At 44.3% G+C, this 17,314-nt stretch overlaps 1 protein-coding gene across 2 annotated transcripts in view; it reads left to right on the top strand.

Annotated features, from left to right (window-relative positions):
* CD6 (CD6 molecule) overlaps window positions 1-14,248 on the top strand; it is a 44,960-nt gene extending 30,712 nt beyond the window's left edge. The window contains exons 3-13 of one of the 2 annotated variants that reach the window (XM_074231366.1): window positions 395-724; window positions 1,538-1,846; window positions 2,671-2,736; window positions 4,004-4,141; window positions 4,375-4,476; window positions 5,374-5,496; window positions 6,937-7,008; window positions 7,509-7,703; window positions 9,605-9,799; window positions 11,558-11,683; window positions 12,868-14,247. In XM_074231366.1, coding sequence (XP_074087467.1) covers window positions 395-724; window positions 1,538-1,846; window positions 2,671-2,736; window positions 4,004-4,141; window positions 4,375-4,476; window positions 5,374-5,496; window positions 6,937-7,008; window positions 7,509-7,703; window positions 9,605-9,799; window positions 11,558-11,683; window positions 12,868-12,947 — 1,736 coding nt within the window. In that variant the 3' untranslated portion in view covers window positions 12,948-14,247. Of the gene's footprint in view, window positions 1-394; window positions 725-1,537; window positions 1,847-2,670; window positions 2,737-4,003; window positions 4,142-4,374; window positions 4,477-5,373; window positions 5,497-6,936; window positions 7,009-7,508; window positions 7,704-9,604; window positions 9,800-11,557; window positions 11,684-12,867 lie in introns of both variants that reach the window. The other variant, XM_074231367.1, reaches the window with a different exon arrangement.
* Window positions 14,249-17,314: the final 3,066 nt, after the last annotated feature.

Here is a 17,314-nt window from a genome sequence, read left to right as displayed (position 1 = left end):
GTTCAGTGACTTGATGCCAAGCCCTCTTGGATTTATTTAGTTCATTGGATTATAGGATCATAGATTTAGAACAGGAAGTGACCTTCAGGAATATCCAAATCAACCATATCAGTTAACAAATGAGGAAAATGAGACCGAGATAGGTGAAGTTCAAAGTCACACAGGTGATGATAGGGCTGGATATTGAACCCAGGTGCTTGGATTCCAAATCCAACATACCCAGAGCTATACCAGACCCTTGTGTTGGCTGGGAAGTCAGGCAGCTGTTTAGATCCCAAAGCATGAGAGAGCCCTGAACCTCTCCCCTCTCCCCATCCCCTACCCACTGGGTCCTCAAGAGTCTACTCTTAGATCAGTCCATACATTGAGGTACCTCATGTATTGCTCCTTCCAGGAAAGAAGCCTATCCGGTTGAATGGGACTGACCCTTGCAGTGGGACTGTGCAGGTCAAGATTTCAAGGTTCTGGCAGCCTGTCTGTGAGGACTACTGGAGCAACCAGGCCAGTCTTGCTGTCTGCAGGGAGCTTGGCTGTGTAAGGACCCAGCCAATGGCATCCGTTGGGCTTCCAGCCCTAGAGAGACCAGAGGGGAACAGGAGTGTGGTCCCCAATGACACATGGGACTCCCCTCTGTCTGTGTTCTGTGACCAGGGGAAATGGGAGAGTTGCTGGAAACAGTCCTCTGTATGTACCAGTGGAAGGTCAACCAAGGTCAATTGTGCAGGTGAGGAGGGGACCCTCCCCTCAGGACCACTCCCTGTGGAGCTGTGGCCAGATGGAAGAGCTTCTGGGGCTCCCATCTCATAACCCATGCTTTTGCCCAGGCTCTTTCTACATCAAACTTGAGGGATCAGAATGGAAAAGAGAGGGGGAAAGAAGAAAGAGAGAAGGGAGGGAAGGGATAGGAAGAGAAAGAAAATTGAAAAAGAAGAGACAATGGGAGATGAACTTCATCAGGACTCTTCACAAATGGCAATTATCTTTAGTAAATGAATAATCTTTCTCACGAACTCTTTCCTCTCCATCTTTCCATTTCTTCTTTTTCCCAACTCTCCCAATTACTTCCATCTCCATAATGGCATTTCCCTTTCTTTCTGTTGACTTCTTTGTTCTAAATTGCCCCAACTCTCCATGTCTAATTTGAACCTCTAATGCCTTCGACTGAATCTATTTCCATCTCTACTTGCTGACCATCTACTCTTGGTCATCTACCTGTCTTCTATCTTCTCCTTCTTCCTTTCTTCCCTATTTCTCTCTTCTCCTTCCTTCCTTCCTTTCTCTCTCCCTTCCTTTCTACCTCTTCCTTCCATCTTTCCCTTCTTTCCTTCCCACCTCCCTTTCTTCTTTCTTTCCCCTGGCCCTCTCTTTCCCTTCCTTCCTTCCCTCTCTCCTTCCTTCCTTCCTCCCTCCCTCCCTCCCTCCCTCCCTTCCTTCCTTCCTTCCTTCCTTCCTTCCTTCCTTCCTTCCTTCCTTCCTTCCTTCCTCCCTTCTTACCTTCCATTCTATCCTTTCTGCCTCAATCTCCTTCCTCTTCCAGAAGTCCATGCTGTGCGATTGGTGGATGGAGTTGATAACTGTACGGGTCGAGTAGAGCTAATGGACAAAGGCTCCTGGGGAACTGTATGTGATGATTCCTGGGACCTTCAGGATGCCAATGTTGTGTGTCAGCAGCTGGGCTGTGGTTGGGCTATTGAGGCCCTGGAGGGCTCTTACTTCCAGAAGGGCAAAGGGCCTATCCACCTGGATGAAGTGAACTGCTCTGGGAGTGAACTCTCCCTGTGGGAGTGTCCTGCCCAAAGAATCCATGACTGTGGCCACAAGGAAGATGCCAGTGTGATTTGCTCAGGTCTGTCCCTTTGCCCTCTGTCTGTCTGTCTTCTGTGCCCTCAGGTCCCTGTGATTCTATAGTCTTCATCTATTGGGTATATTCAAATTTGAGTCAACTTAACAAATAGGGGTTACTAAATACAAGACACTATACTAACTTTGGGGAATACAAAGAGAGGAAGAAAATAGTGCCTGCCCTCAAGAAGCTTACAATCTATAGGAACAGTACATGCACATAGATGTTCATATAAAGTAAATCCTAGGTGACTTGGTGGGCAGGGAAGCATCAGCATCAGGACCATCAGCGGCCTAGGGCATTGTGGGCAGAAGAGGACTCAAAGACCCGAGATTCCTTGACCAGAGGTCTTCCTCTGCTGATGCAGACAAGGAGCCCTCAATGACTTAGCAGATGGCCTTGGAGGGTTGCTGGGTGGCATATTCATTCTTCTGCCCTTCCCCTACTGAGAAGCCACTCAACTCTGGCTGGTCCCCAGGTCACCCACAGTACTTAACATCCCCCTGGACCCTTTTCACCTCATCTCAGGTCAAAGACATTGACAGAAGGTGTAAGATCTACCACTGTCACCACATCACCACTCAGCTATCCCTTAGTAGCAGTGGGAATGGGCAGGAAGGGAGGGGACAGTTCAACTACCCTTCTATGCTCCTACTGTCCTCACTCCTCCGACTACTCAGCAGTCCTAGCCCCAGTGTTTCCTCATCCCTTTTGCAACACACTTTATGTCTCCGCCATATTTCCCAGCCTTTCATTGTCCATCCCATCCCCCTTCAAAGCCCCAGTTTGGTTGACATGAATGCTCTCTCTTTGATCCTCTCTACCAGAGTCTCTGAATTCCTCTTTGTCACTGATTCCCAAGACCTCCTCAAGACCCCAGGTACCAACAACAGGTGAGTCTTGCAAGAAGGGAACTCCAATCTCCCAGGGCTGGCTGGGGAGGGGGGGAGGCAGGGACACTTCTGGTTCTTCAGGGCCAGCTGAGAGTTGTTCGTTGATTCTATCCTCATGATCCACCAGTCCAGTGCTTTCCCCGGAATTCTCACCTATATAGATTCATTCATTTCATTTCCATTTATACAAAGGGATCCCACGAGGGAAGCAGTGAGGAGTTAATTTTGTACTCATCACAGGACAGAACTAAGGCCTTTTGCAATTAGAAGACTTTAGGTTGGAGAAGTTGAGAAACATTCTGTCTACAAATACATTAAGACTCTCCTGGAGGGGCGGCTAGGTGGCGCAGTGGATAGAGCACCAGCCCTGGAGTCAGGAGGACCTGAATTCAAATGCAGCCTCAGACACTTAATGATTACCTAGCTGTGTGACCTTGGGCAAGTCATTAACACCATTTGCTTTGCAACAAAACCAAAAAAAAAAAAAGACTCTCCTGGAACAAATACCAAGCAAGAGCAGCTTGAGAAGATTTTAAAGATGAATATTATGATAACAATTTATTTTGTACAAAGCACTTTTCCCCTCACCCCACAACCCTGTGAAAAAAACCCTGTGAGGTTCAGTCTCATCCCTCAAGGTCTTTAAGCAGAAGTTTATTGAAAATGTTACACAGGGCAGCACCAGCCCTGGAGTCAGGAAGACCTGAGTTCAAATACAGCTTCAGACACTAACTAGGTGACCCTGGGCAAGTCATTTAATCCTTATTGCCTCCTAAAAAAGTTACACAGAAGATTCCTACTCAGATAAGGATTAGATTAGATGCAACAAGGTGTAGTGCTAGAATTGGAAATGCTACCTCGGCTGTGTGGCCCTAGACCAGTTATTTAACCTCTCTGAACCTGTTTCCGCACCTATAAATGTGAGAATTCAAATGACAGCCCTAGAGACATGCTCCTATAACCTCTTGAAGTCTGAATTCACATGTTTATATCATCTCCATTTTCCAGATGGAGAAACCAAGGCAGAGAACAGTATAGGGACTTGCCCATACAGGGTCTTAGGCTTGATGAGTAGCTTGGAGTCAGGACTCCAGTCCTGTAGCCTTGATGGGGAGGTGGTATCTGGACTGAGCCCTGAAGGGTAAGAAAGATTCTGGACCAGTGACAAGGGGAGGTCCATCTTAGCTTGCAGTCAACATTCCAAGGGTCCTTCCAGCTCTAAGGTCAGAGACTCTATATGTTCTTTTCTGGGGTCTCTTGTTTCCAGTATCCTTTGTGCCAGTTGAAAAACAAAATGAGCTTCAAGAGAAGGTCCTCTTCATCCTTTGCATCATCTTAGGAATTCTCCTCTTGGGGTCGGTCATCACTCTGATTTTCATCTTTCTGAAGATTAAAAGAAAGTATGGTAAGTGTTCAGGCCACCTTGATACTAGACATGGAAAGGAGGTACAATCCCCAAGGATATGCTCTCCTGGGATGGGTATAAGATTACCCTGGAGAGCACTGGAGCAAACAGGATAAACTGAGGCTCCAAGAGGCAAAAGTGACCTGCCCAAGGTCACATAGCTATAAGGAATGAAGCCTTCAGACTCTTAATCCCAAACTCTTTCTACTACTTCTGTGTCTCCCCAACCTCAGCACTCCCGATTATGGAAAATCACAATCAACAGTCATCCACGGTCAACCACGGAGGGAACATGAGCAACCAGGAGGTCACTATCACCATCCCCAAAGAAGAAGGTAGCATTCCATTCACCTTGAGGTTGGAAGGCTGTAGGTAGATGGTGGGCAGGAGCTTCAGGATGGGATGGGCTGAATTCATCCCTGAGGAAGGGTCAGCATTTCTCTGGGCTATTAAGCCAAAATGGCAGCCCCCTCTGGAGCCAGGAATTGGAAATGAGGGTAGAGAGAATTAATCTCATAGCATGAAGGGGAATTTTTTTGGTTCAAACACAAATAACTACTGTGCTAATTGACTAGTGAATTTGTGACTTCATTACCACTCAAAATAGACCAGCCAATCAGCTCCCTCCCAACTCCCAGTCCTATTGGTTCCCACTCCCTACCCGCTTCCTAGCTTCCTCCTCTTTTATTCTCTTCATGGTACAATGGAAAAGACCTGAGTTCCAGCCTCTGTCCCTCCCTGTGAGTCCTGGGACAAATTGTTTGGCCTCTCAGGGCCCCTAGTTCCTTCATCCATATTAGGTATCTTCTAAGCTCTTGATCTATGATTACCTGCCCCCTCTTTGGCGTGTCTCCCCCACTTCTTCTGCCTTCCCACTCTCTTCTCATAGGATTCAGAGCCAGCTCACCCCATCATTTTATAAATGGGGAAGCCAGTTGTTAGGTGAGCTGCATCAGATTGCACAGATAGTAAAGAATGGAGGTTGGATTTGAACCTTTGTCCTTGGAGTTGAAATTCAGCACCTTCCCACCATGTCACCAGGTGCTTACCACTAACCAATGACATGTAGGCTTCTTGGGGGCTTCCATTTCTAATTTTTGTCTCAGTCTCCCCAGTATCCAACTTTGTGCCAGACTCACAGTAGATGAATGGTGGATGGCTTTGAATGGAAGAGTCTTTCTGACGTGTCTCCCTGCCCCCTTCCTTTCCTGACTGTCTTGTTTGCTTCCCAGCCCCCAAACCCTTTCTGCAGGTGGGAAGCCAACCCTCGAAGGACTCCGACTCCGACTCTGACTCTGACTATGAACGCTATGACTTCCACACCCAGCCCCCAGTGCCCCTCTCCACCTTCTATAGTGAGTGTTTTCCTGCCTAACTCCCTGGCTCCAGGAGGTTGAATTGAGTTGAAAGGGTGCCAGGCTAGAAGATGGGACACCTGGGTTCCACCATCAAGTTTTAGTTCTGCTTCATAGAATATTCCCAGAATACCTTTGGTATTCGGCCTCTTTGTTCTGTCTGTGAAATGGGAGAAATCTTTCTTGTTTTTTAGCAGGGGAGAGGGAAGAGGTCTGTGGGTCCTTGTCAATGAAATACATATCTACACTGAGTCAAAGAGCAAGGTGGGTGGATGGGGGAAACAGAGCCCCCTGGAGCCCAGGCTGAAGATGCAAGCATTCTCCGATGTTCCCACCTGCCTCAGTCAAAACTTCTACTTGTCTTCTCAAATTCTCCCCCCATGCGCTCCCTGTGGGCCCTGCAGTTGGGCTGAGGTAAGAAATAGGATATTAAGATTTAAGGTAAGGGGTCTAGACAAGGTTCCTGATCACTTGTGGAAGAGTGAGCCCCAGGGGGCCTCTGAGAGGGGTCACACGGGACCTCATACTGCCTACAAGCTGGAGCCGCCTTAGAGGCCACAGGCCAACTCCCTCTTTTTGAGGATGAGGAAAAGAAGTTCCTGATGACTTGCCTTGGGTCTAAGTATGGGAAATGGGATTCCAAGTCAGTTCTTCTGACTTCCAAGGGTGTCTGTATCCTTTGCTCTCTAGATCTTTCCCAGAGGATCACAGAATAGCACCTCATAAGATCAGAGATCTAGAGGTGGAAAAGATCTCAGCAGTCACTGAGACCCTCATTTTGCAGATGAGGAAACCAAGGCCCAGGAAAGGAAAGTGACTTGTCCAAGGTTGCTCAGAGAGTAAATGGCAGACTGAGGATTCTCATTCAGGGCTCAGCCTGTAGATTCAGTTCTTCATCCTGTTTTCCCTCCAGTTGGGGTCACTGGAAGCCAAGAAGTCCCCCGGGGAAGCTGTTCCCAGATATGTTTCCTTCAGGACTACTCTAGCTGTTTGAGGATCCCCCCCCACACACACACACACATCTACTTTTCATAGCCCAAGCCTACTCTAAGGCTCAGACATTAATAGAGGGCTTGCCAAAGTCATCATAGACACAATTCAGCTTGAAGTTAGTCCCCCTATAAACGAGGTTATGCAAAGAGTGTGTTGAGGCACAGAACAGGAGTTCTCTCTCTGCCACATTTAAAGTTCTGGTCTTCAGATGCAAAAAAAGGACTCAGAGGAGCAAGTGACTTGCCCAGGTACACACAGCTCATAGTTTACAGAGGGAAGGAGGATTCAAAAATCAAGTCTCTCTCCTAGTGTGTTCTGCAGCATCCCCCCCCCAATTCCACTCTATTTGGTCCTAGACCCATGAGAGTCATCTGCCCTCCACCACTCCCCCAGGGCAGGGTCGATGGGGCACCCCTATTTTATCACCATTATGGATTCTGCTTTCAGACTCCCAGAAGTACCGAATAACTGAGGACATGGCCCAGCAGAACAGGTTCAAGATGCCCTCACTGCAGGAGGGTGAGAGAGAAATTTTTCAACATGGACAGATGGGCTAGAGAGGTGGGGCAGGAGTGGACTCTAGGGCTTCCTTGGAGACTCAGTGAACCCTGAGATGCCCCTGCAGAAGCAGCTTCTCGTAACAAGTCCCTGGGGGCAGAAGCTGTGCCACTTACAACCTGTATGACCTTGTACAAATTGCTTCACCTATCTGGGCCTCCTTCATGGATTTGTTTTTTGAAAACCCTCTATAGATGTGGGTTATTATTGGTCTCCTCTCTTTGCCTCAGTTTCCCATATGTAAAATAAAGACATAGTTTAATTGATTTCTCTGATCCCTTCTAGCTCCATATTCTATGTAGGAGAGGTATATTTATCTATTTATTTTTAGATTAATTTGAAGTTTTCTTGTGCAAATGCTTGCTGACAGATTCACTGATTATAGGTCATCTTTTCCTATACTCAAGAAAGTCCTCCTTCCCCTTAATTCTAACCCTCCACATCTCAACCTTGCATTGCAGATGCCCCTGTCCCAGTTCCTCAAAGTCATCCCAGGTACTGCAGTGAGTCCAGTACCTCCTCTGGCGAAGGATACTGCAATAGTCCCGTCACCAAGCTGCCTCAGTCCAACTTCCCAGCCTTTTCTTCACAGAGGAACCACCTCCTGGAGCAGCCTCCTAACCTGGAGCTGGCTGGGTCCCGGAGCACTCTACCTGGTAAGCTTATCTAGGGGAAGAGCTTCATTCCATCAAATTCAGTGAAAAGTTCTTTGTGGAGGTGGGGGTCTATGGGTGCAGAATGTCACATACAGTGCCCACTTTTCCTTAGTTGTTTTTCCTTGTTGTAAGGGAAAACTCACTAGAGGGGCAGGAAGAGGAGCATATCAGAAATAACTGGAGGCATAAATAACAATAACAAGAGGTCTCAACAAGACTTTACTTTAAAAAATCTAATTGGAAGAAGCATAAATCTAGCCTGACTGGGAATCATGAACCCAGAGAGTTCTAGAACTGGAAGAAACCTATGACATCATTCTACCTCTCCAACCTTAAGTGCAGAGTATGTGTTTCAGAGTCATGAGTTCAAATGCTGCCTCTGATGCTTGCTAGCCTGAGTCATTGCTTCCCCATGCTTGATTTTAGTTTCCTCCTCTGTAACTTGGAGAGCGGTTTCAGGAGACAGCTCGTGTCCCTTCTAGCCTTATCAATTCACATCTGGGTCTGTGAGACAAGCCAAATAAGTCATGGAGACCTGAGTTCAAATTTGGCCTCAGACACTTCCTGGTTGCGTGACCTTGAGGAAGTCACATAATAAGGATATGTGAGTTAGTAAAATGTTCTACATATAGAAAATGAGGGGTAGGTATTATTATTATTATTATTATCTCCATTTTACAGGTAGACAGATAGAGGCTATGTGACTTGTCCAGCTAGTAAGTGCCTAGGGCTGGATTTGAACTCAGATTTTCTGGACTCAAAGCCTGGCTCTCAGCCCATTGCATCACCCTGCTGCCTTTTGGTAGCTAAACTTTAACCTCTGTATGCCTCAATTTTCTCATTTATGAAATGAACATAATAAAAGCACTTTATCTCCCATGGTTGTTGTGAGGATGAAGTGAGAAAATGTCTGTAAAATGCTCACAAATCTTCAAGTGATATTTAAAACCTATTAAAATATGTTTGCACACTGAAGAATTCACCAGCTCTGGTGGCAGCCCCTTTCCACGTCCCAGCTAGATCCTACATGGAACATCATCAGGTTCCCTTTGGGCTCCATATTTCACCCAATCACCTGGTGTCTGAGCTGAATGGACTTGAGAGATCATCTAGATCTACCATTTTTTTTATATAAATGGGAAAAAAGAAAAACCTTCAAAGATCAAGAAACTTGCTAGGCCACGATCATATAGATAAGAAGTGACCAAATCAAGATTCAGTCCCAGCTTCAGGCTCCAAAGTCAGTGATCATTCTGGGGCACCATGTGCCCTCCCAAACCCACCATCCCTTCTGTGACTGCCATAACATTCCTGTTGCTCATGACAGGATGGGGAGGAGGGGGAAAGCAAGTCCATTGGGCTGCACAGTTCCTGCAGTGAAGCAGATATTGGGGCTCATCTTTCCCCTCCCCATCCCCACCTCCTTTTGGTTGGCTTGCTTAGCTAACTGGGGAAGGAAAGCATTTCCTCAGGCATTCTCTCTTCCTTCAGAGCCCTCATTCCTCTAAGCTCCAATATAGATCTTAACGGAGAAAGCAGTATCTTTTAGGAAGCCAGAGTGTTCAGGTTGGCGAAGCAACTTAATCACCCTAATCCGGAGGCACTGGGCATATTTGACCCTGAGAATAAAAGGCTTAGCAGATTGTTCAAATCCTATATCTTCTCCTTACTACCCCTGTGACCTTGAATGTTAGCTCCTCTATTTTCTATTTCCTGGAGTGAGGAAAACGGAGAAGTGTGATGGGGGTGGGGAGTAGACTATATGATCTTTATATTCTAGAAGACTCAAAAAGAAATTTTTTTCTAGGATGTAACTTGAAGCCCTCCTGCAGGTCACCTTTCTGGGAAAATAGACCTCCCCCTCTAGTCTAACCTCAGAAACCTTTAACCTTGGATTGCAGATGCCCCACTCCTAGCTTCTCAGAATTATATGAGGCAAAACAGTGAGTCCAGTACCTCTTCTGGCGAAGGATACTGCAATGATAGTCCCATCAGAAAGCTGCCTCCATCCAGTTTCCCAGATTCTTCTTCAGAAAGGAACATCCTGGAGCAACCTCCCAATCTGGAGCTGGCTGGGTCCCGGGCCACTCTTCTAGGTAAGCTTATCCAAGGGAGGAGCCCTTCTTCTATCAAAGTTGGGTGGAAGGTGCTTGATCATCATACTAGTTAGTTTTACTTAACTGATTTTGGGGGAGGGGTGGGATGTTAGCAAGAGAAGGCTCACAGGGTGACTAGGAGTAAGAAATCTAGCTCACATATGAGAGACAAAAATAGGACTTTGATTTTTTTTTAAAAAAGAGAGGCATCAGTAAAAGTTTCATTTTTTTAAAAAAAATCTGGTTGAACCACAATTCCAAAGACCTCATGATGAAACATGCTATATGCCTCCAGATAGAGAGCTGATGGCCTCAGAGGTCAGACTGAAACAAACTTTCTTTTCTTTTCTTTCTTTTTTGAACATGACTAAGAGTAATTTATTTTGTTTGATTTTTCATATTTGGAGGAAAGGAGGTTGAGAGAGAATTGGAACTGAAAATGAAATAAAATTAAATTTAAACTAAATAAAAATATTTTTACTTATGCAATTCATAGAATGCAAAGAGTCCTGTGACTACAATGAGTCTAGCTCCAAACTGAAGGAAGGGGAGGAGTTCTGGATTCTAATCCTGCTCTACCCCCTGACAGACTGTGGGAACTAGGTGAAATCCCTTCCCCTTATCATCAGCTTCTTCCTCTGAAATAGGAGACTTATACTAGGTGACATATGAGGTTCCCTCTAGCATGACCAGTATAACTTTATATTCCTGCAAATATAAGGAAAGCAATCAGACTACCCCATGATATCTAATACTGAGCAGGAGATAGTGTTTTAAGATTGATAAAGAGCTCTATAAATATTATCATATTTAATAATGAGATACCCTGGCAAGTATTACTTTATTAATTCCATTTTACAGATGAGAAAACTGAAGCAGACAGTTGCTTAGGTACAAAGAGACAGGATTTGAACTCAGGTATTTCAGACTCCAGAGGCAGCACCCTAGCCACTATATCACTTAGTTGGTGATTTGAAACACTTGGGGGTCAGCAGTTATTAGTATGGAGAAGAAAAGTCTTGGGGGAAGGATAGGACAACAGTCCTCACAAAAGGCAATGTGAAGCAATGGGTAGAGTACTGACCCTGGAATCTGAAAGAACTGAGTTCAAATCCTAACTCTTCCATTGATGATCTGTGAAACCCCAGCCAATCATTTTACTTCCTCTGCCCGTCAGCTTCCTCATCCGGAAATGAAGTATATAAAGGACCCTTGTGGATATGGATTTATGATCTTATAAGTTAATGTATCTCTCTGAGACTCAGTTTCTCAATGTGGAAAATGAGGATGGTTGGACCAACTGATTTCTGAGGTCCCTCCCAGATCTAAAACTGTGATTCTATAGTCCTAAATAGTTAAGTTGCCACATGGAAGAGAAGTTAGTCTGGTTCTCCTCGACTCCAGAGGGAAATACTAGGAATAATCATTTCCAAGTTGCAGTGATATGTTTTACACTTAATATAAGGAAAGACTTCCTAATAGTGACAACTGTCCCAAAAGAGAGATCAGCGAGCCTCCCTGTCACTGGAGGCCGGCATTCAGAAGTGGAACCATTTCCAAAGGGCTTTGTTAAGGTACAATCTGGACAAAGTTGTCTCTGAGATCTTGTCATAACATTATCAAGTTATTTCTTCTACTGGACCCAAATCTCTGCCCCCCCCCCCAGTGATTCTAACTTGGGCCCCTAAGGCCAAGCAGCATCTAAAGCCCCGATGACCAACTCCCAGTCTGAAAGCCTTGTTTCTGCTTCCCTTGCAGGAGACCACTCTGGAGTCAAGGCAACAGGACCGGCGGCAGCGGACAGCTCCAGTACATCCTCTGGGGAGTGCTATGAGAACTTCGACTCACCCCAGGTGCCTCCTGTGGAGTCCTCTGTGTGTCCAGGTAACAGAGTGGGAATGAGAAAGTGAAATCCATATAGGGTGAAAGGGGAGTAAGCAGGCAGGTTGGGATATTTGGTTTGGATGGTAGGGAGATATGTGTGTACACAGACATGCATATTTGTATATTACATAAACACACAAATTATATGATATATATTATACATGAAATATATAATATATTATATGTATTATAATATATAAATATATGTATCATAATATAATACATATAATATACAATATATTATATGTATTTAAATATAGAAATGTACAGATGTGTACAGATGTGTATCAACATTCTTTCTCCTTCCTCTAGTTGACTGAGGCAGAGGATCTTATTAACAACATTAATAACATTTGATTCTTACAACATTTGATCTCATGGGAACCTTACAATAAGCCCAGGAAACAGGTGCTATAGCTATCATCATTTTACAGATGGATAAACTGAGACTGAGAGAGGTTCAGTGATTTGCCTGAGGTCACATGGTTAGGAAGGTTTGATCAGGATTTGAACTCAGGTCTACCCTGGCTCCAAATCCAGCACTCCACCTTCTGAGATTTTTCTACTGTGTCCTTGTGGTCCTTTTGATTTTCTCTCCAAGAGATGTGAAGATAAGATCCTTTGCTTTGGAGTTGACCCTCTACTACTGATTATCTGATTTGGGGCTTCATCTTTAGAGAGGGCAGTTTGGCTTGATGGGCTAGGCAGTGCAGTGGAAATGTGGATGTGGATTTGGAAGGCTGAATTCAGATCCCAGCTCTTCTGTGTGACTGTTGATAGGTAACATAATTTCTTTGAACCTCGGTTTCCTCATTTGTAAAATGAGAGGATTGGATTAAATAGTTTCTAAGGTCACTTCTCCTTTGAGGGGACTTAGTTTCCTTCTCTGTAAAATGAGGGAGTTGGACTCCCTGGACCTCAAGGACTTTCTCAGTTCCAAATCTGTGATGCTCTTCTGGGTTTGGGGTACAAAGATGAGGCTTCCCAATGTCCTTGTCAGTGGCATGTGGGGAAGGGCTTGGGTTATCCTAGAACTTTGGAATTCAAAGTATTAATGATCTCATCCTAAAAAGAATTCACTAGGGAAAGAGGTGGTTGGGGATTGGCAATGAGGACCCCAGGGGTTGTATTCTTTAGGTCTTATCTAACGTATTTTTGCCTTTCATATATTCTGTGTTGGGAAGAACCATCTGCCCCAGAAGTCAAGGGCTGTTGTGAGGATGATTCATCTAGTGATGATTATGATGACATTGGAGCTTCTTGAAGCAAGATCCAGAGACAGAGAAAGAGAAGGATGCCTATTGATTACTGCTCCACCTGCCTCCCATTCCCGCCTCCATGTCTTCCCTCCCTGAATCACCCAAAGCCATAAAACCATACTATCTTAAACTAATCGGTCTCCACTCTGCACTTCCTGACCCTCAAACCAATTAATATCAGTGAGTATGTCTTGACCCTTGATGAATCTACAAACCTCAGGCAGCTGTGCCTCTGTGGATGGTTGGAGGAGAATCCCAGATCTGGAAGGAACCCTTGCAGCCCTCTAGTTCAACATGAATTTGACCAAGAACTTTTTCTGACATTGCCAACAGATGGTCATCCAAGCTTCCACTTGAAAATCTCCAAGGGGGGGGGAACCTTACTACTCCTGAGACAGCTAATTTCCCTTTTGAACAGCTCAACTTGTTTTGAAGTTCCTCCAGATAGTAAACCTATATTTGGCACTCTGACTCCTACCCCCACCCCTCCACAACATTGCTCCTCATTCTGTCCTTTGGAGCTAAGCAGAACAATCCTTCTACCATATGACTTTGAAGAGTTTTCATGCTCATTGAGTCTTCTTTTCTCAAATTTAATTATCCCAAGACCCTTCAGTTGGTTCTCTCAGGGGTTTCTTGCCCTTCTGAACCCCTCTCTACATGCTGGTGAACTGCCAACATCTCACTCATTGCCTAAGGAGGTCTTCCTCAGACCAGCTGTCCTCAAGTTGTCACCATAGTATCAAAGGAAGAGTTCTCAAATCAGAGTCTCTACCGGTTCTACTACTATCTATAATAGTATATGCTATATACGAGTCACTTGTCTCTAAGCCTCGGCCTTCTCATCAAAAGGGAGATTGAACTAAATGACTTTGAACATCTCTTTGAGCTTTAAATCCTATAATTTGTCATCTCTAAAATGCTAACTTTGCCTTCTTCCTAAGGCTTCCCCAATTCTCTCTATATAGTACTGGTTAATGGCAGCAGAGACCACAGTAGGAGCCAGACCTATGGGGATCTCTCTAAGCCACTGACCCTGGGAACCCCAGTAGGCATCCATGGCCTCCAATGGAGACCTTGTTGTCTAGCACCTAGGAGGAGACTGCTTCACCCTAGTACCCTGTCAGCTCCCCAGAAAAGAAATCGAGTGCCTGGGACAATGGATGTATTAAAGTGGATGCCGATGATCCCGAGTGAGGCTAGAACCAGATTAAAAGACAACTGGGAAATATTTAATAAAATAAATAAATATACAATGGATAATGTTAATATGTGGTTTTCTAATTTCTGCAGGAATCCTTATAATGTACTTTCATTTCTATTTGGGTTTGTCACCATTGACTGAGAGTATAAATCTATTTTACAATTGAATTACCAAGAAAACTAAGATAATGGATGATTACAAGCAGCATGACTTCAGAAATCATAGAGACATTGAGAAGGAAGAAATTGTTGTCAAGGAAGCTTGGCAAGAGATCCAACTAAGTTATTCTGAGGGAGTTTAAGTTTGAGAATGGAAGGAGGGGAAAACAAGAGGGAAAATGTATGAAGATGTTTAGAAAATTTTGCTTTGTTTTGTTTTCCCTTTGTTCCCTTCCTCCCATCAAGTTGGATAGAGTCACACAACACTGGCTCTGTTGAATGTCATCATCCCAGAAGTACCTATAGGGAAGTAAAGAAAACAAAGGCAGGAAAGATGGAGGCACTGCTCTCCGTTTTGATAGAGGAGAGTCAAGCTACAGGTGAAACCTTTGTGAGGGCATTGAGGGATTGACTCACAATGGGAAGACAACTAAAGAACAGAGAGAAAAATCTCAAGCCTCACTAGTCCCCCAAAGAAGATCACCAACTATGAAAACTATTTGACAGATTTCTCATGTATTAAAAAATCTTTAATGGGTCTCATTTCCATATGAAAAAAAAAACAAAGTGAATGCCACTAGAGGAAGGATGAAATAGGAGCCTACAATCCTTCCCATCCCTCTTCAGGTGAGATTTGCATAGAGTAGTTTTACTTTCCTCTTGGTTAAAAAAAAGTGTAGCTTACAGAGAAATGACCACTGTACATAGTTTCTTCTCCATCCCTGGAGAAAGTCCCAAAGAAATACAAGAGATTTGAAGTCCCTCATTTCTGACTACCCTAAGACTCAATTTCAAAGCAAAGAGTTAGATAGATAGATAGATAGATAGATAGATAGATAGATAGATAGATAGATAGATAGATAGAAAGATAGAAAGATAGACAAAGAAACTAAATGAATGGATAGATCAAACAAATAAATGAATAAGCAAACAAACAAATGAATGAACAAATAAATAAGTAAACAAACAAACAAATAAATAGATAAACAAACAAATAAATAAATAAAGTGTGAAGCTAATGTGAGGGTTTAAAATAAAAAAGCTTTGCAGCTGCAGTGGAGTCAGACCCTGGACATGGGTCAGGTGAGTCTATGAGAGGGTTTCCCAAACAAGAGAGACATTCATTCATTAGTTAATCAATCAGTGTACCTACTTTGTCTCAGAAGCACTGTACAAAGCACTGGGGACAAAGACAAAGGGAACCTGTGACTGCCCTTGGAGAACTTACCTTCTGTCACACAAGAGGTGTGTGTGCACATACATAAATGCACACACATACATACATGCATTTTATACATATATGAACCACTCATTTTGAGAGGGAGAACAATGGCCACTGTCAACCCTAGAGCTAGGTGCTCCATAGAAATTATCATCTTGTCATTGGAAGTAAACAAGGACTTTTCAGCTGCAGAGATGAGTAGGTCCATAAGCATTTATTAAAAGCCTAGTGTATGCAAAGCACTGGAGATGCAAAGGGAGGCAAAAAAGAAAAAAACCTAGATGCCTTCCCTCAAGGGGCTTACTAACCATAATAACCTAACTGGAAATACTTGATTATGCCCAAGCTCCACTCAGAGTTTCTGAGGGTAAATTGAGAGGGGCTAAGGGTAGAACAGGAAAGTCCCCACGTTGAAGGTAGGATTGGATCTGAGTCTTGAAGGAGGGTGGGAAATCTAAGAAATAGAGATGAAGAGGATGGCGTCCCAGGCAGAAGAGATTCCCAGAGCAAAAGCAAGAAGCTAGGAAATCTAATCTTGCATTCAAGAAACAGACTGGACCAGAGTTTGTAAAGGGAATGAATAATGTATAATGAGATGGAGAAATGAGTTTTCACACTAATTCGGCCTTATGTTGCCCAATAGATTTATGGAGCTCTCAGCAACTGAATTCAACAAATGGCCATGAAGTGGGGGTGATGCCTGTTACCTAGAATGCTCTTGAGGTCCGAGTTTTGACCTTTTTTGAAGAAAAGTGACCCTGATTTCCAGTGCTCTATTCCAAGGATGGATCCTGAAAAGGTCCAAGTATTAGGAGTAATATTAGTGGGTGGGGGAGGTTTCTCCTTTATGCTGGGAGTTTCCAATTCAGTTCAGTAAACCCTGATTAAGCACGGTCTGTATGTCAGTCCTCCTTTAACATTTTCCTTCAGAGCTTTGTCATCGCATGGAGGTGACTCCATGGGCCATCAGAACATAAGCTCCAGCCAGTCCTGTCAAACTGGCAAGGCTTGGAATTTAAGGACTGAGGGACCTAATGTCTCTTATCACATGATCTGCCCAACTCAGTTCAAAAAGGCTAATTACCAGGTTTGCTGGGGTGGGGAAGGGGGAGAAGGGTGTGGGATGAAATGGGAGTGGGATGGAGTGAGCTCTCCAGATGCAGAAACTCCAAAGGACTCTCTCCCAAGAATAAAGGAGTGGAACTCAGAAATGGTCAAGAGAGTAACCACAGCAGCACAATCATCAAGTATCATAATTGTGTACATGGCAGTGTGCTTTTTAATTTCACCGGCAAAATTAATTTATTTTGGGTTTTTTTTTTGGCAAGGCAATGGGGTTAAGGGGCTTGCCCAAGGTCACACAGCTAGTAAGTATCAATTGTCTGAGGCCGGATTTGAATTCAGGTCCTCTTGACTCCTGGGGCGATGTTCTATCTACTGTGCCATCTAACAGCTCTACAAAGTTAACTTATTAAAAAAAAACACCTTTGCTCTAGGGGACAAGAACCCTTCTGCTGCAGCATGACACTGAGCTGATACCCTTGTGCTCCAAGCTCCCACCCCATGCATGCTCTGCCAAGGTGAATACAAAGACCTTGGTTTTTCTCTTCCCCCTTTGCCAGGAAGGAGATCTGGAGACTGGAGTAAAGAAAGCTCTTCCTTAGGATCCATGGCTACACCCTAGAGAAGCAACCATTCAAACGCTTCTATCAGCAGTTAAACCCAGGGCAGAGAGCTTCCTCATTTATTCAGCTTTCATTAAGTGAATAAGCCAGACACCATGCCAAG

Source organism: Macrotis lagotis, chromosome 3, assembly GCF_037893015.1.
Source record: "Macrotis lagotis isolate mMagLag1 chromosome 3, bilby.v1.9.chrom.fasta, whole genome shotgun sequence".
Taxonomy (NCBI): domain Eukaryota; kingdom Metazoa; phylum Chordata; class Mammalia; order Peramelemorphia; family Peramelidae; genus Macrotis; species Macrotis lagotis.
Note: the sequence above shows the minus strand (reverse complement) of the source record. Positions and strands in the feature narration are given on the sequence as shown.